Below are 24841 nucleotides of genomic sequence, written 5' to 3' on the forward strand. Positions count from 1 at the left end.
TCACTAGGAGTTGGGAAAGGAAAGCTTCAATGGGACCAAAAACTTTGACATTAAATTTGGCGCCTAAGGTTGGACAGGGTTCGTATGGGTCATGGAGATCTTGGAAAGTCATTAGGGATGGGGGGGGGGGGGTTGTTTATATTAAATAGTACTGTCATGAAATGTTTTTTATAAAGTTATGGAATTTTTTCATCCAAAGGGTAGTTCCGTCTCCCTGCTCCCCTGCTGCACCCATGTGTAATGATCTAAGTTTATGCTACCTGTAATTATAAGTTAGTTAATGGGTTAGATAAAAACAATACAATATGTTATATAAAATAGTTTTTATGAACTAAAAGGTATTTTTAAGTTATTACACTATAAATGCACATGAGCATTGATAGTTTTACCACATTTAACAAATTATACAATATTACTGACATATCAATGCAACTGGATGGTCTTGCTTCTAAAGCAAATTTTCTCAAACTGGTGTGGATGAAAATATATCAAAGTTCTCAGCATGGATGCTTAAACCCGAATGTTGAGCGAAGAAATTTCGCTGATTCTTATGAACCGACATCGATTTGTCTATTTTTAGTTTAGCAGCTGCATGCCCTCCTTACAATAGTTCTATGCCTGAGGGAAGCGAGCCCTACTGATTGAAAACCACTGCCAGAGGAATATTAAAAAACACCTTCATGTAAAGAAATACTGTTAGCATTCTATAGAGTACAGGAGTCATCTGATACACTAGAATTTCAAGATATTGTTACATACGAAGTATTTCACTGTTTGAAAAATATGGAATATTTGTTTGTAAAATGTGTTTTTTATAACAAAGATTGAATTTGTTAAAAATGGGTTTTGTAAAATTAGGTGGTGAATTGATAAGTTGAAATCTTGAGTTTTGCTAGATTTTCAGAAAGAGCAGGGCACTGCAATTTAAATTTTTTAAAAAGGCATGCAATATGCGTAAACTGGGCACTTTGAAGAAAAGGACATATTTTTCTAAAATGTCACTGCAGTCTAAAAATGGTTTAGCATTGAAACTTAAAGACATAAGTTTTAAACCAAAACTTTTTTTTTGGGGCATAAAACACAAAATGGGCACTATAAGCAGGCTCCCTCTCTCTAATAAAAAGGACATGTTTTTTTAAAATAGCACTGTGCACCCTTAAATTCTGTTCCACAACCAAACCAACCCATATGCAGACATAAGACACATTTGAGATGCAAATTTTCCATTTTTGTTTTATGGCTTTACTTCTGCATTTCCTTCCATTTTTTCCTATTGAATCCAATAAAATGTACAAATTCTCTTAATTTCAGGGTTGGCTTTTTGCCAGCAGAAACTGGTTTTTGCCCTGCCAGTGGCAGAAACTGGTTATAACCGGTAAAAACCGGCAGAAACTGGTAGAAACTGGCAAAAACTAGAAAACATTTTTAATAGCCCTAGTAATTACTTAATGACAGACAATTAAGTAAAATAAAAAATATAACTCCATTTCATCATTGCAAAAATTTAATGTAATAGTTATTTAATAATTTGTGTAAAAATATGTTAAATAACAAGACATTTCTAAAGCAAAATAAAATTTATCATTGTCAAAATTGCTATGTGTTAGAAATTTTAGCCTTGTAATGTTGTAAGTAACAAATTTTTCAGTTTGTTGTTTTATAATTATTTTGTTTGCATTTAATATAAAGTGTAATATATCAAATATTTAAATAAATACAGATTTTTTTTTACTTTATTAAACTCTCAGGCCGAGGAGTCAGTCACCTTTCTCACCTTTAGTCACCTTTTGAAAATTTGGTTACTTTTAGTCACCTTTTGCATTTTTTGTCACCTTTCTCACCTTTCTTGAAAGGTGTCTTAGGAAATTTTTTTTTTAAATAATTAAATCTTTGAAACGTATCTGAATGATAGCTTTAACCGTGAAATTAATTAAAAAAAGTAGCCTTAAATATGCCCCCCCCCCACCTTGTTGTTTAAGAAAAATAGCTATGCCACCAAGAAATCGGGGAATTTTTTTTATCGCTTGCAATTGCACCCTATGAGCAGAACCAGTCTTTCTATCCCTTCTGCAGATGGACTTGCTCCTTATTTTCGGGAATGTATGTTAAAAGAAGCATGTTTATCCTATTATACTTTGAGCTTTGAGGAAACTACCAATTTCAAAGACAAAAAAGAACTGCAACGAACAATAAAATATTGGTCTGAAAGCCAATGTTGCATCACAACAAGGCATCTCAAAATTTTTTCTTGGGCAAGGCAGTTGGTGAAATTTCGATTGAGAAGCTATGTGAAGCATTTACCGAGAGTAATTATCCATGAATAAATGTCTCATGCTTTCCTCAGATGGTTCTTATGTTAATAAAAAGGTTTTTAAGTTGTTTGACACTATTATCCTTGAGACATGAGAAAAAGCCTAATAAATATTGGTACTTGCAGTATTCATACAATGCATAATGCATATGTCAAAGCATTGCAGTATTTAGGTGAAGAAACATCTGAACTTCTTAGTACTTATAGCTATTTTGATGGTTGATCTTCCTGTTAGGAGGACTTCGAAGATGTGCAAACTCAACTATATACACCTCATCACAAGTTCCTGAAACACACAACTACCCGTTGGCTTACCCTTGACCTGCAGCAAACAGACTACTGGAACAGTGGGATGCTCTTCAGTATTATTTTTTTAAACATGTGCCTTTAAAAAAGAATTCAGCTATGCAATGCAGGTCATAAAAGTTGTTGCAAATGTTTTAAAAAGACCTTCTATAAAAGCTGAGCTGCATTTTATCATTTCATCTGCTGATTTGTTTATGCAGTTCACGAAACGCTTTCAATGCCAAGCGCCTATGATACATAAATTGTACCAAGAAATAGAGACCATTGTTCAGACTTTTATGGTTCGGGTTATAAAAGCCTCTGTTATAAAGAAAGTTATTTTTCAAATGTAGACACGGATGAACTGTTTGCATTTGGTAACAGACTACCTCTTGAAGATCTCGTTGTTAGTGGAGAGGTGACAGATGAACTGTCAAAACTGAAAGAAAATGAAAAGGTTATGTTTTTAAGAGCTGTTAAAAAGCATTGTGTGACTGCATGCAAGTATGTAATAGAAAAAAGTTGCATATCAAACGGGTTACTGAAAAGTTTTAAATTTTTGGATCCAAAAGAGAGAAGTAAATCTAGAAGCTGTAAGGATTTGATAAAGGTTGCCAAAATCATGTTTCTTAATGTTCCACTCGATAGGTTGCAAAATGAACGGAAACTTTTGTAGCTGGAAAAAGATGATGAAGCATCCGAAAACAAAACCATTCACATCTACTGGCAGCAGCTCATTTCAAAAAAGGACTCAACTTCCAATGATCGAAAATTTCCTAATGTTTCTTAGGTGATAAAAGCTTCACTTGCATTATCACATGGTAATGCTAACATTGAAAGACTATTTTCCATTTCAAAGCACCTTTTGGTGAAAATAAGACAGCAAGGACTGAAAGATTTTTAAACAGCATACTTATAGTTAAAGACGCTGTAAAAGAATATCCTCATTTGCTTTCTTTACCAATTGGTCCAAAAATGATTAAATGTGCACAGCAAGCACACGCAAATTACACAACATACATGGAGGAATGTTAAAGGAAAAAGGATTTGAAATCAAAACAGAAGCAAAAAGAAGAGCAAAAAAGAAAGGATTGTGAAGAAGAAACTAAGAAAATAAAAAAAAAAAAATTAAAACATCTAGTGAAAGTGAAACTGTAGAAATCTTTACAAAAAGCATATAGGCTATTTTGTAAAAGTCAGTAAAAAGGGATAATCCTTTTCTGTTTTTTTTTTTTTTTTTTCCTTTTGGAGTTCTTAACAAATTGCTTTTGGTCACCTTTTAGTTACTTTTTTGTCACCTTTTAGTCACCTTTGTTTTCAAATTTGTCACCTTTCTCACTTTTTTCAAAGGCCATCAGCAGTCCTCGGCCTGAACTCTAAAATTCAGGAACCTGTCATTTTATGCTTAATATAACTGAATAAAGCTATTCTCAAAGAGCTGCCCCCCCCCCCCCTCGTCTTAATTTCTATGGAAAGTTAATAATAATCCAATTATATAAATACTAACACTTTGCTGTATGTAAGAAACAATATAATTGGTTAGATTCATACTCATAAATGTAAAGAGTTTCATTGGTTTGAAACAGTTCTACATATACATTTCATGTAACCAATCAAGTAAGCAGTTCTGTTTTTGTAAGCTGTTCTTCTATCAACCAAAAGAGCTATTTGTACAAAAAGATTTGTTTTGAGTACGGTTTCTTCCATGCTGTGAAGCTTTTTTTATTATGAGTTCTAAAGGTGGTAGACCAATGGATCCTATATGGGGATTTTTAAGTCTGAAAAATATTAATAATAAATTTGTAGTTGAATGTAATAGTTGCAAAAAACTGTGAGTGCAAAACCCTACAGAAAGAAAGAAAATCGTAAAAAGTGTAATAGTGCTACTAGTAATGCGTACCAGCAAGCTTCTGATTCTAACATACAAGTTACGATAGAATCAAGTGATAGTGATTTGGTGATTAACAAGATTACTCCTCTCCCTAAAAAATCAAGACAAGAAAATAGGTCTACAGAAGTTGAACCTTCTTAGAATTCAAAGTTCTCTGAGTAATTTTATCATGAAAACGAACTCAAAAGAAAAAGATGGTTTGGATGAGGCAATTGCCAAGTTTTTCTACAGCTGTTACATACCTTTTTTGGCGAGTGAAAATCCATCATAAGCATGATTAATTTGGTTAACTTACTGAGACCAAGTTACAAATCTCCCAAAAGAAAACAGTTGGCTGGAGATCTATTAGACAAAATACATAGTCAGTTGCAACTATACCTTGAAAGGAAAATCAGTGGTAAAAAAGTTTCATTGATACAAGACGAATGGAGTAATATCCATAACCAGTGGCGCAGCCAGAAAAATTTTCTGGGAGGGGTTTTCAAAATTGAAAATTGTTGCTATCTTTCCCATTCATTTACAATGCGTAATTATTCAATATCTAAGAATTTCTACAGATTAGTAATTATTCAGTCAAAGTAACTGCTTAAAAACAATTAATAATTCGTACTGATATCGATTAATCTTATATTGATTTTTTCCGTGTTTTTCGCGAGATCATTTAAAACCTCCTCCTCAAATACATTCATGTCTTTATGAATGTCAAATGCTAGCTAATAACGGTTTCGATCTTTCGATGAGAATTGGTTAAGAGCCTCAGAAAATCCGGTGAGGTAAGCTTCCTCCGCTTAAAAGGATTTGTTCAGTGATGGAAGTGCTGAAGGACCATGATACCCTGTAGAGCTTCATTGACACCATTTTAGCTATCTTATACCAAAGGGGTGTTGTGGGGCGGGGGGTTGCTCATCATGAAATACAACTTTTATATTTAAGAATAGAAAAGTAATTTCTGATTGCTTCCCAATCATTAAAAGCAGTAAGATATTTTGTTAAAACCTATTCCGCTTGGAAAAGCTCAAATACTCTGCTTTTTTCCCTTGATTTTAACGGAGGAAATGAATGTGCTTGTGTTCTGGGAGGGGTTTTAACCCCAAAACCCCTCCCGTGGCTGCGCCACTGTCCATAACGAACCCGTTGTTGCAAATTGTATCCACACTGGTTCTGAATGCGTGTTTTATAATTCTGTAAATACAAGAAGTGGAAAAAAAACTGCAACTTACTGTTCTGATTTAGCGAAAAATGCAATAATAGAGCTTGAAACGAAATATGACTGCAAAGTATTATCTTTAGTAACTGATAATGAACACAAGGTGGAGTTAATGAAGAAAATTATTGAAGAAGAAATGCCATTTGTTACAACTTATGAGTGTTCAGCTCATTACTTAAATCTTCTTGGACTGGATATCACACCAGATTCTCTCATGAAACATGTGGTTTCAGTCCAGAAATATTTCAGAAACCATCACAGGCAAGGAGCTTGACTAAAGGAGTACTTAAAAGCTGTGAAACCACATGTACCTTGTAATACATGGTGGAATAGCCAGGTGAACTGCTTAGAGTCGTTAATGAAGAATCGCCCATATTATTTACAAATACTAGTAGAACATGAAAATGATACTCACGACAAAAGTATTGTTCAGATCATAAATAATCAGATTATTCACAAAGAAGTTAAACACTTGTTGCTGCAGATAAAACCTGTTGCTACTGCTCTGGATTCAGTTCAGAAAGAGAACTGCTTAATTGCAGATGCTTGCGATGTTTGGATTCGTTTAACAAAAGAAGACGCTCTTATGTGTGCTTTTGAGAAGGAAGGGATGCACAGATTTAATCAAGCAGTTACTTATAATCATTTACTCGCCTATATGCTCCATCCAAAGGATTTGGGAGTAAATTTATCATGTAATCAAGAAGAAAGTGCCCGAACTTTACTCACAAATATTAGCCCTGATTATGTACCTTATACCATAGCTTTACAAAACAAATCGCAGACCCCGAAGAGTTCCTATTTTCCCTACTTTTTCCTACTTTTTAGAACTCTCTCCTTATTTTCCTACTTTTTCCTTTTTTTTCCTACTTTTTCTTTCTTTAGTATAGCATTTTTAATTGTGCATTGATTCTTATTTTTACGATGCCGCACCGATAATTTTCTGTATGTTTCAATTTTGAAAAGCAAAAGAAACAATCGGATCATGTGCTTTTCATTGATTTGATTACAGTAATTTCTGGAAGGAACGCCGCAGCGTTTGCGTGTTTAAAAGTTAAATTTTCGTAAGTGACTTTTTTGCCGTTGCGGCGTTTATGATAGACTTTTCTTTTTATCGATCAGACTTCAGTCCTACTGTTTTTACGAAACAATAAAGAAATAGATACTGGCACATTCTGATGCAATTGTATATTATTTACCGGTCAATTAGAAGCTTTAATTAAAAGTTAACGGCCGATTGTTCAAAAAATGCAAGAAATGCCAAATTTCCTATTCGCCAATTTTTTTGTACATATGATTGCAAGTGAAATGGAGCTCTATTTAAACAGAAAGGCAATGTAAAACCTTAAAAGGAAGTAAGGAAGCCAAAAAATGAAAAACCTGTACACTACATATTTTATTGATGTTAGTGCAACATAAAAGCGACAGCTACCAGAAATTCGCAAAAACGAATCGCTTCGAAAATAATAGCGGAAACAAACTTTTTTTCGTACATAAATATGATTATTGTTCATTCTAAATCGGAAACATGATTATAAATTTATAAAATTTCATTTTTTTTCCTTGCAAAGAGTATTTGCAAAAAAAAAAAAAAAAAAAAAAGAGGCAAAACCTAGATGGGCAAAACGTTTTTTATTTTTGGAGAAAAATCGGAACTTAATTTAAATGCGAGATTCCGTTTTTATTTCTTCACATTTTTAAAAGTTGAGTAATGGAGCCACAAGCAAATATATACTGCATTTTTTTTTTTTAAATGGGTAATTTCTACTTTGATATATCATCAATATCAAGGAGTTGCTCATCATTTTTACGTGCCGCGTTTATGGTAATGTGTTTTTCTGAACATTTAAATTTTTTTTGACAGACTCTTACTCTTTGAGGGGTGCGGCAATTATACCGATGCGGCGTATCTACATTAAGTTATTGTATTCAGGGTGCCTGATCAAAGAGAGGAGGAGAAAGAGATATATGTAGGCATTTGATGCCAGTTGCTCCACCCTCACTCTCAATTTCGTGAACAATTTTCAAATGAATATTTTTGTTGTATGGTGAGGATTGAGAGAAACTTCATGCCTTCCCTTTCATGCACTGGGAAGCATTAGTAACTAATCTTTGTCTTTGATAAAAATGTTATGTTTACCGTGCATGGATTTTTTCCTTTTTTTCCGTGACAAAAATTTTGGAACAAGGAGGTAAAAAATCATCAAACTAATAAATCAATATTCGTTTTTATTGCTTGATAAAAATTAAAACTGGCCCGTCATTTTAATTTTTCCCCCAGAGTTGCAAGTGAAGGATGTATACTAAATGCAAATTTTATCTGAAAATAACAAAAACCGTACAAACTTGTATAGTTAAGCATTAATTTTCCAAAGCCAGGGAGGGGATAAATTGACCCCACTGACCCCTATAAATGATGTGCCTGAAACAAAAATTTATGTTGAATGTTTAAAATGCATAACATAATACAAACCCTTTAGTTTACTTATTTCGTTTTTTATTTAGTTTAATTATTTTATTGTAAGCTAGTGGTACCCGCACGGCTTTGCCCGTAGTAGAAAACTAAAGGGTCTTTTGGTTCTCCTGTATATTTACAAATAATGTATGGTGAATTTCTCACCAATTGGCTTGCCCATGTTACAGTTCCACATTATGATAACTTGATAATTTACTCGTCCATCTTATGATAATTTTGCTCGGGAAAATGTTCTTAAAATTGGAATAGAGGAACAAAATCGAATTTTCGAAAAACTGCTTCGAGCTGCACACCCCCATGCTACAAACTAATTTTGTGCCTAATTTCATAAAAATCGGCCAAACGGTTTAGGCGCTATGTGCGTCACAAAGATCCAAACAGAGTTACAGATATCCAGACCGACATCCAGATATCCAGGACAGAGATCCAGATATACAGAGAGACTTACAGCTTTATAATTAATAAAGATTTTATGTCCCATATTTAAGAACAAATTTATTTTAGTTCTGCATTTTCAGTCTTTTTCCAATTTTTTTTTTTTTTTTTTTTTCAAATTTATACATCTGCCCCTGCTTATACAAGAATGAATGTCAGCTGCTGATTATTAATACGCTTTTATTAGCTTCACCTGTATGTATGTATCTTGTAACGGAATCTTGGAGTTCAAATTTCGCCCACTTCCTGCGATCGGATTCTTTTGAAATTTGGCACGCGACCTCAGACCCGATGACAATGCAATATTCTATAATCAAATTAATTAACTCTTTTAATTGGTAGTTTCCTCCAATTTGAATCAATATTTTGGCATAAATCCAACAACGTGAAAAAGGAAAAATTTAAAAAAATACGTTAAAAAATGCTCGCAAAAATTATTCAAAAATATCTACAAAAACCTTTAATTTTTCTGCATCAGCCAAATTTGTTCCAATGTTCCAAGGTAATTAGAACATGAAATACAATTGTTTTTAACTAATTTCATGCCAAAATTTAGGTGAGCCTTCAGTTGGAAATTCATTGCTGATCAGACCATCGTTGAACAAAACTTTTATTCAAATGCATCTCAAATTTTCAAAGTAATGTAAATATGATTTCCGCAAACATACACCGATGACTCACAGTAACTTCCCATTGGGGTGCCCTTGTCTTAACTTTAAGATATTACCTCGCACTCGTTTTATAGATAATTTCGTCGCCTGATAATTCTCCAACATAAGATTAAAAAACAGAAAAATAAAATAATAGTTTAAAAAACTAAAAAAAAAAAAAACACGCATTCGTAGCAAAATGAACTAAAAAGTGACAAATAATCTTTGGATGATAGTAGTTGACCAATCACTTAATTTTAATGCAATACAAAAAACCGTGGAGGGCTTCTTATCAGTTGTCTTGAATTTCGTCCATTTGTTGTCCGAGCAAAAATGTAAATAGACAGCACCCCACGCCTTTTTGTTTTACATTAAAATTAAGTGATTGGTCAACTACTATCATCCAAAGATTATTTTTCACTTTTTACTTCATTTTGATACGAAAGCGTGTTTTTTTAGTTTTTTAAACTATTATTTTTTAACTAAAACTAATTTATTTGCTTTGCTTTTTGTATCGTAGTTTATGACAACAGAAACTGAAAGTGTATTTTCAAATGATTAATGGATGCTCTCGATAGAATGTTTTCGTTTTTGACAAAACAAATCTTTCACAAAAATGGTTTAATAGCACCAAAATATGAGATTTATTATCATTATTATTAATATTTTGCAATCGCTATATTGCATTTTATTCTTTCTCATTTAAATTTTTTATTACTGTATTGGTGAAAAGTGTTTCTTTGTTTGGATTTTATTTTCTTATTTCTGTAATTAATATCTTCGTCCCCCCCCCCTTTTTTTTTCATACTGATGATTGTCAGCTTGTTTCTTTCGTTTTGTTTTTGCGACTCGGTTTTTCATTAAATCCCTTTAATAATTTTGTTTCCTCTTGACGTGTGTGTAGTCCTATCTCTTCCTATTTTTTTCTACTTTTTTAAGTGATTTTTTTTCCTACTTTTCCTATTTTTTTAATTTTTGATTCCTTATTTCCTACTTTTTTCCCCCAAAAAATCACTTCGGGGTCTGAAATCGTCCCCTTTTCCCGAAACCTATTTTTCAAATCAAGTTGTAACAATTATTCCAGCTACCGTATGGTGGTCCAGTTTGAAAAAATGTGCTATAGATGAAAGTTTTGTGAATCTTGCTTGTTCTTTGATGATAATGCCAGCTAGTTCTGCTGGGATTGAAAGAATCTTCTCAAATTTCCCCTTTGTGCACAGCAAATTGAGAAATTGTTTAGATTTAGAAACAGCGTCAAAACTTGTATTTTGTTACAGGCTGCTGCAGTGTGAAAACAATGTAAAATTTGATTTTGTATGGTGATAGTGCTGTAAATTAATTGTATTTGGGTTAATATTTGATTATTTTTCTTATACATTTTCTATTGTATGTCAGGAATTGCATTTATGTCATTTTTTGAGTTTCTGCCATAGATGTGGCAGAAAGGGGTTTTTGCCATGCCGGTTTTAACCGGTTTCTACCAGTGGTTTTTACTGCCTCGGCAGAAACCTGCCAACCCTGCTTAATTTGAACTCCAGTGTTCAATTAAAAGTAAAACTATTGACTAATTTGTTGCATTTCAATAGTCTAATTCAAACCCTTCGAAATTTAGTTTTATTAGTAGGAAATATTGTTCGAAAATCGATAACTCAAAGGCGATTTAGAATAAGGTCCCCCCCCTACCCCCACCTTTTTTTTTTTTTTTGAAATGGGATTAATTTTGACCAAATTTGTTTTTGCTGGTCAGTTTTCATTCTAACTTTCTGTTTTGGAGGATTTGATACTCTATAGCTCATCAGGGGAACAACTGATTTATAAATTAACGTAAAGTGATTTTTTTTCCTTGAATTTATTCAGCCATCCCTTCATGTTTGCTTTAAAATGTGTGCAAGTAATCATAAATTTTGTTTTGTTTTTTCTTACAGTTGTCTTCAGTTTGTAGTGACTTCAATAATTTGTATACGAGTTCTGCTGAATCAGCTGCAAATATGTTTGGTTCCATAAAACATTCAAGAAGTCCAAAACTGGAAAAATTATGGAAGAATGTTTATTTTGAATTTCCAAAACTGCAACTTTCATGTAAATATCAAGATATGATTTCCGTGAGAGATTCTTGTATGGAAGTATTACGAACATTGCAAAAGAGTGTAAATGATTCTGGAAATTATATACAAGCTTTTACTGTTGGACAAAAACAGTATTTAAATAATGTAAGTCCCTTTTCCGGTCTCAGGATTTAGTTTCGGCACTAAATCACCTCTGTATGTATATATTTGTGTTTTGCGGTGGGAAAGTAAAGCGCGGTATCTGCAGAAATTAATTTTTAGATATTTAGAGAAGCATATTTTGGTTTCCAACAGGGAAATCTTGAACTTTGGCATTTTTTTCATGCTTTGTTTTCAGCCTAAACCAAATAAGCAATCATGCACAGTAAAGCTTAAGTACAATAAATGATGAAAATGCAAAAAAAAAAAAAAAAAAGCTAATACTAGTATAACATTTTTGCAGCAAAATTGTTGTTTGTCACGATGCTGCTTTTGTGGAAGAAATATGTAATAGCTGTAATTTTGTTTCAAATTCTTAGCAGAAATGATCCATTTATGCCCTGTACATTTTAAATTCACAAATACAACTATAAATTTTTTTCTAATCTTTAAAATTCAAGGAAAAAGAGTTATCAGTTCTGAATGTTTTGTTGGTCACAATGAAAGGACCCATAAGAGCAATAATAATATTGTATTTTTCAAGAACGTTATTTTTCTTTTCTTTTTATTGAATAAATAATACAGGGATGTGTTCAGTTCTTCTGAATTCACTGGATATTAAGTTATAATTATTCGGATTTTTAGTTCACCAATAAACAAATGAAATATTTATTTATTTTTTAAGCAATTGGTTAGACAATTCTTTATATTGTTTTTATGGAGGAGTTCTTCCTAATATAAGAGTAAACTAAATTTGTTGATTATTCAATCAATTTCTTGAATGGTAGCTGAATCGTTATTTTTAATGATGCTGGTTATATATGGAAGATGTTGCACTTTTTTGTTGTTTCCCAACAAATGAGACATAATAAGAGGCTACTGAATCCCTTTTCAAAAAAAACTTGAGGGACACCACTAATGTGATGTGCCTTATATCAAACTTGGCTTTTATTACTTTCGTAAAAGTTTCTTCAAGGTGGCTTGTGAGGACAAATTTTGGTTATCTGCAAGCCAGTAAATTTAAATTGAGAATCTTATTATTTTATACTGTCTGTGATTTTTTTAAAAATATTAAATACCTTTTTAAAACATTATTGCTAAACATGTAATGATCATTAGCTTAGTGATTGAGATTTAAATATTTTAAAGAATGCATATTTTATTTATTTTTATTTCTTCATTAAAATATTTTCATCCAGTTTGAGGGAAGAAAAAAAAAAAATTAGCGTGTGCAAAGCTGGCATGTTGATTTTTAGTGTAGTCTCTTGGCTTCTAGCAGTGGTGGCGCTAGGAAATCCCCTACGGGGGGGGGGGGGGAGGGAGCTTAATCGACGGGAGAGCATAGCCAAATTTTAGTTTGCAAGATTCCCCCCCCCCCTCCAATTTAGGTGATGAAGAAACTTATTCGTCTTGCATCTAACATCAATCCCCCATAAAAATTAAAAGCAAAAAATAAAAATTTTGAAATAGATAAAATGAAATATGTAGGAAAAAAATCAAATTTAAAAATAAAAACAAGAAATTAGGCTTTTGTGAGCAGGTTCATCGCGAGATCAATAAACTAAAACTGTCTGAGAATCAGAATTTGACGAAAAATCTGAATATGATGTAAAATCATTATAAATGTGCGCTCTACAAAGTTTATGCAGAGAGAGAAACTTAACAGCAGGAATTTATTTGTCAATGTAATGCTGCCTTTACAGAAATTGGGGGGGATCCAGGATTTTCGAAATTGTAGCTCTGAAAACGCAATTTTAGATTATTTTCGGTGATTTCATGGAGAGAAGGGTTTGGGTGCTCACCCCCAAAGAATTTTAAGAAATTGAAGTCCAATAAACGGGATTTTAGTTGATCTGTAATTGTATTTAATAGGGAGTGAGAGTCGAGGTGAACCCCCGAAAAAGTTTCAAACTTAAAGTATCAAAAACGCAATTGTAAGTCAGGTTTGGTAACGTTAGGGTGATGGGGTTAGTGACCAATTAAGATATTGAGGTTTCCTCCTCCCCCCCCCCCTTCTGTAATCAAAACTTATAAACACACAAATTTAGGGGGTGGCAACTCCAGAGCTCAAGGGTATAGCGGTGCTCATCCACTAGCTCTAAATATTTATTGGGGAGCAGAGAAACCCACATGTCTTAAGTAAGCAGAGTAGTAACTAATATTAAGTTAAAAAATTCCAAAGAAACTTTAGCCTGATGCCCAGCTTTATATTAAGATAAGATAAACCTCACGAGTCGGAACACATGTAAAGTTAAATTTATTTGTATTTTCTTTTATTATTTTATTTTTCCAAGATAACTTGGGAAAGCCCAGAAAAGGGAAGACAATCACAACTACTAAGTTTTTGCTAGTGCAAAAGCAGAATCAAGAGTAAAAATTGTATTTTCTTTAATACAATAATAACAAAAAGAAATCGGAAACACATAAAAATGTTGTGCTAAAAAAATTAGAAAAGGTGCAAATTTTTACGTTTTTTAAATTTTCTATGGTAATAAAAGGACTACATCGATTAGGCCAAGCTGGTAGTTAATGGAGCCGGCGGTCAGCTGGGCTGATCAGATAAATAATCAGAATAGTTTCATAGGGGCCGTCAACATATTTCATTCCTAGATTTTTAAAAATATCACCCTGCAAATCACAGCTATTTAGAGGAAAATTTGTGGGCCGCCAAAGCATGCTTGAAATAGAGCCGCTGTATAGATAGGCCGACGCATCAGCTTAAGTTTAGCCATTTTGGATCGGATTTTTCATTGTTGCACTGCTAGTGTTAACAAAGCAAAGTTTCGTATTTCGCCAAAATAGCCAAATATAATATTTTATTTAACAATTCACTTGCCGCTAATAATTGTTCGCAGTGAAAAGACAACAACTCAAAAACGCGCTCCGTTCCAAAATGGCTAATCTTAAGCTGATGCGTCGGCTCGTATATATAGGGGCCTTAGTTTGAAATAGAAAATGATAGTTAAAATGTAGTGAGCGAGATTTAAATTATACAAATGAATAGTCACACCAGTAGTTCTGAGCAGGACTGCAGAGTCAGAAGAAAAATGACCAACTCTGACTTCCAGAATTTCAGAGCCTTCAATTCAAAATCCGCAAGAACTGGCAGGGTTGCAGATTTTAAGGGAAAATGATAGACTTCGACTCTTGAATTTTTAAACCTTCGACTCCCGACTCCGAGTTTTTTACCTCAAAATCAGTTTGACTCCAACTCCTCAGCTTTGGTTATAAGATTTTGAATGTACAAAACGAAAGTGATGTGTGTGTGTTTTGTGTAATCAAAAAAAAGAAAACAAAACTTGATAATATGGTCAGCGCCATGCTAAACTTAATAAATAAATGAAGGTGAAAAATCGCAAATCTCGTTTTTCAAATTCAGTGGTTTGACGTTGTACCCAAAAAGGGCTATTACTACTTCAAACAATAAGTATTACTTAAAATATACCACCAGCTCAGTTATTCCATCCGAGGACTGCAGTTTCGTGCTTCTTAGCACTCATCAGCCCGGAATAGGAATCACATGAGCTGGTGGCGAAATTCCTCTTAATGGAGCCAAGAGAGCCAAACAAACTGGTAGCAAAAGTAGAATTAGCACACCAGATGAGTGACCGCAGCAATGGTGCGGTTCAACTCAAAGATTGAATGGCAAGGCATTGTATTTTGTAGTAAGTTTCCGCCCCTAATCCGGGCTCATGAGTGCTAAGAAGCACAAAACTGCAGTCCTCGGATGGAATAACTGAGCTGGTGGTATATTTTAAGTATTTCTGCCTTAGCCCTGGCTTAAGGGCGGTAACTTACTACAAAATAAGTATTACTCTTAAAGTTATCTATAAAAGTTAAAACAGTGAAAATAACTAAACACGTCTGGTTGACAAAATTTTGTTTTGGCTCTCCTGAAAAGAGCCAATTTTTACATTCGTTAGTTCAGCATGGTGCCGACGATAATACGCCATAAACAAACTTATTAAGTATGAAAGTGATTAACAATAATTGCACCAATTTCTCTGGAGTAAGGTTTTTTTTTAATTAACTATATACCTACTTTTTTTTTATTTTAAAAATTTTTTGAAGCACTTTTCATAATTTAAAAAGCATAAACATTAGTTTCAAACTTTTTATTGAACATGCCAGTTGAAATCTGTCATATTTTCAAATTTTAAGTTTTAATTCACTTTCCAAACCAAGAGGAAAAAGTGTAAATTCTTAGTCTTACCCCAAAATTTCCCTACATGGACCTTTTTTGTAGATCTACAGAGTCAGAGGGAAAATGGCCAACTCCAACTTTAAAAATTTTAGAGTATTCAACTCCGACTCCTTTACCCTAAAATTAGTTAGACTCAAACTCTCACTCCGTCCCCGCAATCACTGGCAGTGTTACGGTATTGAGGGAAAATGACTTCGACTCTGGGAATTATTAACCTACAAAGTCCAACTCAGACTCCTCCTCTCTCCAAAATCAGTCGGACTCCAACTCCGCAGCACTGCTTTTTTACACTATTTTAGCACTTGAAAAAAAGCATATTAAAAAAAAATGGAACATGACTTTCAAAAAAAAAAACAACTTAAAACAAGACTGAGTCTGTTACCAGTCTGTAAGTTGGTTTGATCGATCTCGAAGAAGCAATGTTGACTTTTGAATTAGACTTGGTCCAATCAAATGATTACAGCGGTCTGGGCTGAGCACAACTTTTTGCAGGTTTTACTTTAAGTTAGAAACATGAGTTTCGACTACATGATAACATCTGAAAAATGAAATTTTGAAGCAAAATGTATATTTTCAATTGCTTTTAACACATGATTTATTTACTTGTTTAATTTTGCCTTTTCCAAAAGGTTCGACACTCCCCCAGACATTTTTCTCAGAAAGAACATAAACACAATGCATTACCAACCCAACATTTAATAATCCAATGATTGTTTAGTTGTGCCAAAAACCCGATGTTTAGTAAATCATTCTCATTTCTTCTTCATTCCCAGCAAAACTATTATGCAGCCTACAAACAAGATCAGTATAAGTTTTTGAGAAAAATATATTTAAAATGTTAAACATCTATTTGCTTTTATTACAACAGTTCAAAGAATTTTTTCCCTGCATTTAGAATTTGCATACAAGACATCATTACACTAAAAAATTAAAGCATTAAATCTGCTTCAGCACACTTCCTTGTATGAGGTAAAAGGATCGTTTACTCATTGATATGTTTTGTTGCAGAATAATCCGACAATAATCAGATAAATTGTAAATAACTCTAGTAATAACTTACTTGTAACTTCTGAGTGAAAATAAAAGATAATATTGCAGTTATTTACCCAGAGAAGTACTTTAAAATGCATCAATGAATGTACCTGCACACTTGACATGCTGAAGAGTTGTTTAGCAAATGTAGTAGAAAAGGAAAAATCTCTGAAGCATGTTTTTGCTCCGATGACCCCCCCCCCCCCCTCGTATCGTCATCTCGTCTCGTCCTGGCTGTTGTCATTCGGTACAAATTTGTCTCATAACCTGATAACCAGATGACAATGCCTTAGGTCTGACCAGTAATCATCACCACATTCAGCAGGGACGAGGATTAGTCTAAGTGTCAAAACCAGCTCATTGACAAACAGAAATTTCAAGGATGAAAACTCACCATTTCCCCATAGCAATAGCTATCCCTTATTTTGTCACCATCTGGACGACGTTGAAGGGGACTTTTACGGACTCAGGCTAAATTACGAGTGGCCTTAAAGGGGATTGATTTTTTTTCCTTTTTTTTTATATAAGATACTTCTACTTTTTTCTACTTTTTTTGAGTTCATATCGGAGAAAATTTTTATCATTTACGATAAACACCAAAGCAAACAGATTCCCCAACGAAATACTAAATTTTCCCCGACGGGGGGGGGGGGGGGGGGGGGCAAGACATCTCTGACAGGTGGGCTATTGCCCCCCCCCCTGCCCCTCCCTTGGCACCACATTTGGCTTCTAGGTAAACCATTAAGTCTATTTCATTAATTTAATTTCTTACTTCAAAACTTCCCATTTTTATCAGAATTGCTAAAAAATTGTATTTTTACTTAAAAATATGTATTAATTTGCTATTTAGTAAGAAACTGACTTATAAAGGTAATTTTACAAATGACAAAGAAGTGGTAAAAGCAAAAATATTTTTTGATTTGTTTGGTACAGTATTTATGATTTTGTTGTACATTAATTCTTTAACATTTATTTTACTAGCTTGCTGTAAAGGAAGCTGAGCTATCATTTCAGTTAAAAATTTTGAACAGCCAAATTGAAAAATATGAAAAGGATCTGAATTCTGAGCAAGAGGTAATTTGTTTTGTATACATTACTTCATTTATGTGAGTACATACAAAGTTTCACTACTTAAACCAACCATGCTTTGTAACTTAAAGCTCTTATTATTTTTTACTCTGACCTCTCGTTAAAAACCACATAATCTGCCAGCAAGCATGTTTAAGGTTAGGGCCGGATTTAGAAGTGTGGAAGCCCCGGGGCAACGAAGGAGTGGAGGCCCCTAATCAGGGTTCAAAAAGATCATCATATTTCCGAAAATATCCGATACTTTGATATATATCCGAATATTTTGATATATATGTATATATTCGATTTTTTTGACCCGTGAAAGGATATTTTGTGAAACTTTTATTGTGGGGGCCATTTGCTCCTTTGTTGTGGAGGCCCAGGGGCAGTAGCCTCGCCTGCCCTCCCTAAAATCCGGCCCTGTTTAAGGTGTTGATAAACGGAATCCCCCAAAGTCGCAGCTCAATAAAAAAAACTACCGTCAGCTAAAAAATAATTGTCTAAAAGGAAAACTAAACAAGTCATTAGAAATCTGTGGCCCACCAAAAAACTGATTTAATGATGCATCTATGGGTCGCAATTTAAAGGTTTTAGAATAGCTGCTTTTAACTGAAAACCAAGTTGTTAATTTATGTTACACAACTTCAGTATTTTTGTACTAATAGTATATTGAACTTCATAAATGCAGCTGATTTTTATGTGGTATCAAGTTATTGTACGTGTAGTCCTAATATGATCTCATACAAGATTTTCAGCCACAGACATTTGTTCATAAAAATAGATATTTTCTTACATAAGAATAACAATGCAAACTGAAATCAAAAGAATATATTGTGTGTGCCTCTAGCTGTTTTCTAAACGGTTTAAATTTTTTGCTATCTTTTAAAGCAAAATCATTGTTTGTATTGTTTTTGTATTGCACTGAGGATAAAAAGTTGTATTATGCTGTCATTTTTAAGAAAGTTATTTGTTATTAGGAAGAACTGCAAAAGTTTTCTAAAACTAACGAGCAATATGAAGCAAAGGCGGAAGAGCTCAGGCAACTCAAAGAAGCTAGACTTAGGTTAGAAAATGTGGTTAAAGAAATGAAGTTAGAGCTTCCCAGAATTATTGATTTGTAAGTATGTTTCTTAGCATCAGATAGAAAAAGTATATACCAAATACAAACTGAGTAACAAATGACTTTTATTTTTACAGTAAACATCAAAAAGAAAAGGAGTTGAAAGAATATATGGAAACTGTGAAAAAAGTTTATTCAATCTGTGATAGTAATTGGGAACTTTGCCAAAAAAGGGCTGAGGTATTTTTATGTTTTTATTTTAAAGCAGTCTATATCAGTAACAATTTCAATTCTAGATAAGTGATGCAGTTTGCATCAGTAATACTGGAAGGTACACTTCATATCACACTCCAGGGTCCCCGTACTTACCACTATTTGTTGTTTAACCAGTTGGATGGGACCCTGAAGACAGCTCTGATTTTTTGATCCAAACTAGAAGCTAAGAACTAGATGGTACACTTTTCACTCCTGGGTCCCCCTGTACCTACCGCTATTTGTGGTTTAACCAGTTGTATGGGACCCTAAAGACAGCTCTGATTTTTTGATCCAGATAAGAAATCGAGCAATCCTGGTCCATCACCCCCCAGAGGTATTGTTTCACTTGGAGGACTTTGTGACTAGGAGCATATTTAAAGTCCCCCAGTCACCATTTAATGAAGACATGATGATTTTTGTTGACATGGGAAAACGCAAAAAGGAATGAAAATTACTAAACGAAGAATTACAAGCATAGCATATACCAGGGTTCGCAAGGTTTTGGACACTATGGTAAAAACCCTGGTTTTTACCGTCCTGTCCAAAACCTTTGTGTCCAAAAGTGTCCAAAACTATATTTTTAGAGAAATTGTATTTTGTGAGAAAAAATCAAAAAACAGAATAAAATGCATCAAAGTAAAGTTTTATATTGAACATTTATTCAATGTGAACATCAAATTATTTATGCCGCTGATTTTAATCTAGTTACAGAAGTTGAATTCTTGATTAATATTTAAATTTGTATGCATGAGTTTATTTTATTTTTTTATTCATTGTTGTTATTGTTATTATTTTTTGATAATGGTAACCAAATTTACTTATGCTTGTGCATGTGTGCAAATGAAAGCAGGGTTGGCAAGGTTTTTACCATCCGGTTCAAAACCCTTGTGTCCAAAACTATTTTTTGAAAAACTATATTTTGTGAGAAAATATCAAAAACAGAACAAAATGTGTCAAAATTATGTTTTTTTTTTTTTTTTTTTTTTGGCTATTTAATATATTTATTTAGTATGAACATTCAAGCATATATATATATATATATATATATATATATATGTATGTATATATATATATATATATATATATATATGTATGTATGTATATATATATAAATGTATATATATATATATATATATATGTATATATATATATGTATATATATATATGTATGTATATATATATATGTATGTATAAAAATACAATACAAAATACAAAAGTGATGACCAGCAACAGGCTCTGGGCCCAGGTAGACTGGTCCTAGTCAATTTACAATCCCAAGTGAAGATCAATGGCCCTCTTAAAACTATCTACTCCCTTGCTCATTACCACCTCTTCCGGTATCCAAGGTTCCACTACCCTGCTAAGATAATTTTTCCTAACATCCATGTTAGCCTGAGATTTAAATAGCTTAAAACAATGACCCCTTGTCCTGTTTTCAGTGCTAAACTTCAGCCCCGTAACATCTTTCATTTTAATAAATTTAAACAACTGAATCATGTTCCCTCGGTCTCTTCTTTGCTCAAGACTGTACATTTTTAGCCTTCTAAGTCTGGAATCATAGTCTAAGTGAGAAAGTCCATTTATTAGCCTTGTAGCCCGCATTTGAACCCTTTCCAATACGTTAATGTCTTTCTTAAGATAAGGGGACCAAAACTGAACAGCATACTCCAAATGAGGTCTTACCAAACTTCTATATAAGGGCAGAAGAACTTCTTTAGATTTGTTTGAAATAGATCTATTGATAAACCCAAGCATCTTATTGGCCTTGTTACTAGCAATGCTGCACTGTTGGCTAAACTTTAAATCCTGACTTATTAAGACACTCAGATCAGTAACTTTGTCTGCCTGACTAATGACTGAACCTTGCAAAGAATAACTTGTACACTTATTTCTATGCCCTAAATGTAGCACTTGACATTTCCCAACATTAACAGCCATACCCCATTTATCAGCCCACTCCGTAATATGATCTAGATCCTCTTGCAGCTGTTTTGCTTGTTCTTCATTTTCTACAGTCCCCCATAACTTTGACATCATCAGCAAAACAATTCATGTTCCCAGAAATATTTTTGTGAATATCGTTCATAAAAACAATGAACAAAACAGGCCCTAACACTGATCCTTGAGGAACCCCGCTTAAAACCTCACTCCAATTAGAATAATTTCCCCTTACAACTACCCTTTGTTTCCTTCCGGTCAGCCAGTTTTTTACCCAAATGAAAGTTTTCCCTCCTATTCCTATATCAGCTAATTTGCTAAGTAAAGCAACATGAGGTACCTTATCGAAAGCTTTTTGAAAATCAATGTAAACAACATCTACAGGCTTCTTATTGTCCAAAGCCATGGTAACTTTGTCATAGAAATATAATAAATTAGTTGCACAAGATTTACCTTTCCTGAAACCGTACTGAAAACTAGTCAATAGATTATTAGTCTCTAGAAAATTTACTATCTTAATTTTTATCAATGTTTCGAAAATTTTGCAAACCACCGAAGTTAGACTCACAGGTCTATAATTTCCTGCACTCCCTTTAGACTCTTTCTTGAAGAGCGGTGTAATGTTAGCCAGCTTCCAGTCCTCTGGCACTGTCCCAGGGTGGCGACAGATCAGGGAGATTAGGGAAAAGTCAGGGAACTTTATCACTCAGGGAAAAATCAGGGAAATATCAGGGAATTTTGAAAAAGTAACAAAAATTCAGGGAAAATTGATTAAATGAAGAAAAAAAATTTTTCCTTGCAAAATGAAGTACTTTGATTCCCTTCGAATTTTCCGCCAATTATTTGTTCTGAAAAAGTAAAATTAATGAGTTGTGATTATACCAGTGCCGCATATTTTTGCATCTTTTTTCCTCAAGGTCAAAGTATTCAATCTTAGGATGAGCTTTCTAAGATTGCTTGTGTGTCTGTAAAGTTGTTTATTTTACATTGCTTGAATTTTCCTTCCAAGCATTCCAAGCTACTTAAAATAAACAACCCGACAGGCAAAGACGAATCCTTCGTTAATGACTTTGCTCCCTTGCCTTTACTCATTGTCTTGAAGTAATTAGCATACTGCTATCACGATTTCCAAAAAAAAAAAAATCTTTTTTTTTTAAAAAATTAATGCTGAAAAAATCTTAAAAGTTATCACTTGGCGTTTTTAATTTAATTGCTAAAATTGGAATTTGACTGAAAATCAATTTTTTTTTTTTGCACATAGTATTATTTGCTGTCACTCCTGATTATACGAAGGTTTTTTTTTTTTTTTTTCAGACTTTAAAACACTTTTATTTTAAAACCATATACATATTAAAATTAATAATTATTTTTGAATTTCAATGTGTTTTTTACTAAAAAGTAATCTAAGATTTTTTTTTTTTTTTTTTTTGACAACTAATGAAATTATTTGAAATTGAGTTGTGTACATAAGTAAATATATTATTTATTATTTAATGGTTAAAATGCTGTATTCATTCATTAAAACGTAAGTTCTTGATTAGAGAATAGCTCAATATGACTGGTTGTTGAAAGATTTCAATTTGTTTTACATAAATATGTCTATTCTGCCGTAAGCAAATAAAGGGCAGTAACTACACTTTTTTTTTTTTCATTTTTGTCATCTATTGTACGTTATCTTGATTGTACAAGCTTGCTTATTTGGTTCCCGCTGAAAAAGAGGCGCGACAAAAACGTCCAACTGCAACATTTTCCTATTGTTAGTATTGAATCCACCACACATTTCTTCAAATATCTCGAAAACTAACTTCTGCAGATACTGCCGTTTACCTGCACACGACAGTATTATTTACGTAAATAAAACTACATTACTTCTATACATTAACTATCACTTGTTATTCTTGCAGCAACAATTATACTGCTTGAAAATTCAGTTCAAGATTATTTCCATTTAAATTTTTTAGTTTTATCATGATTAGATATTTCTTTAAGAGTGGTTCCAATAATTTCTTAGAATGCTTGTGTTGACTGGTTCCTGGAAGTAAAGTATTTGTTTTAGATTTCCCACAATATTTCTCAGTCAATAATTTAATACACTATTTTTACCAAAACAAAAAAGGAGCATCTTTTGAAAATATATTTTTAATTAACAGCTTAAACCGTTCTAAACACTGCATTTTATTTAATATGCAATGCTTTTCAGGTAGGTCAAAGAAAAGAAACCATTATCAGTGATGACGTAAATCAGGGAAATTTGGTGAACTTAATCAGGGAAAAGTCAGGGAACTTTTTTTCCCAGTTCCTGTCGCCACCCTGTGTCCCCGAGTTATAAGAAGCATTGAAAATATTTACGATTACATCTGCTAATTCCTCCGCACATTCAACTAAAATTTTTGGATAAATATTATCAGGTACTGGAGCCTTAGTCTCTTTAATTTTTTTCAACTGAAGTAAAACCTAATCCCTGGAAAATACAAAGTCCTCAAGCTGTACTATAGCTTGTGTCTTGTTGGTGTCAACTGTTGAGAAACAGTTATCGTTAAAAACACTCGAAAAAAAGTTATTAAGAACATTAGCAATGTCACTATCGTCCTGAATTAAAATTCCGTGCTCATCAACCTTGGCCCAATATGACTATTTCGAACTTTCCCCGAATTAGCGTATGCAAAAAAACCTCTTGGGATTCCTGTTTATGTTATCTGCCAGTCTTTGCTCCAACTCTCTTTTCTGAATCCATACCAAATACTTAAATTTACGCCTTGCATTACAGTATTGGAGCCTATCTGCACTGTGACCAGTTTCTCCAAACCTATGAAAAGCAGCTTGCTTGTAATTTAGAGCATCTTTAGTTTCCCTGGAGAACCACATTGGCCAAATTTTAGTGTTGACACCCTTTCTCCTAAAAGAAACATGATCCCCAACCGTTTTCGCTAGCTTTTCCTTAAACTCTGCCCACTGAAGGTTCACATCGCTATTGTCCAATTCAGAAGAAAAAACTGCTTTCAAACTCTGCCTAAGTGCCACAAAATCAGTATTTCTGAAATTGGGCACAAACCTAAAATTCTCTACTTTGTGCATATCAAATTTAATCCCAAACCTAATACTGTTGTGGTCACTATCTCCAATGTGTTCCCCTACACATAACCCCTGAACAGAACCTTCCATATCACAGAAAACTAGATCCAAAATCACGTCCTGTCGAGTACCCTGAGTTACATCCTCTTTATTAAATACCCCCTTCTTTTCAGCAACTCTATTTGCATCTCTCACCCGAGCCCCTGACAAACAACATCTAGCCACCTTACGTTTAACTCTGCCTATTGAGTTTCCCACCTCACGCACCATTGAATCTCCCAAAATTATACCCTTTGTTTCCCAGTCTGTTGCCTCAGCAATAACTTTCCCCTTTACCTCTGGAATATTCCCACTATCTAACACACAGCTAATGCCCACCTCCTTTTTACTAACTTCCTCCTTTACCTCTGGAATATTCCCACTATCCAACACACAGCTGATGCCCACCTCCTTTTTACTAACTCCCCCCTTTCCCTCTGGAGTGTTTACCCCATCTACGCTCCTACAGCCTAATGCTAACTCACCCTCCAAAGTAAGCATCCTAACTCTGATTTCTGAGAGTTCAACACAGTTAGTGCAAATTAAATCCTTCTCAGACTCCTCCTTCCCCTTAAACAAGCAGAACGTCTGACATAGGTCACAAGAAATCCACTTGTCCCCTTTACCACTTTTAACCTCCTTCATTATGCATATAACCCCCATTCTAGCTCAAAATGATACACTTAAAAGTCAATACAAAAATGCAAAATTGAA

General features: G+C 33.5%; 1 protein-coding gene across 1 annotated transcript in view; it reads left to right on the forward strand.

Moving 5' to 3' along the window:
- Nucleotides 1–24841, forward strand: part of LOC129233496 (kinetochore protein NDC80 homolog) — a 91156-nt gene that overhangs the window by 59570 nt on the left and 6745 nt on the right. The window contains exons 10-13 of the mRNA XM_054867515.1: nt 11181–11465; nt 17677–17769; nt 18741–18880; nt 18961–19063. Of these exons, the coding sequence (XP_054723490.1) occupies nt 11181–11465; nt 17677–17769; nt 18741–18880; nt 18961–19063 (621 nt within the window). The remainder of the gene's footprint in view (nt 1–11180; nt 11466–17676; nt 17770–18740; nt 18881–18960; nt 19064–24841) is intronic.

Source organism: Uloborus diversus, unplaced genomic scaffold (genome assembly GCF_026930045.1).
Source record: "Uloborus diversus isolate 005 unplaced genomic scaffold, Udiv.v.3.1 scaffold_469, whole genome shotgun sequence".
Lineage (NCBI taxonomy): Eukaryota > Metazoa > Arthropoda > Arachnida > Araneae > Uloboridae > Uloborus > Uloborus diversus.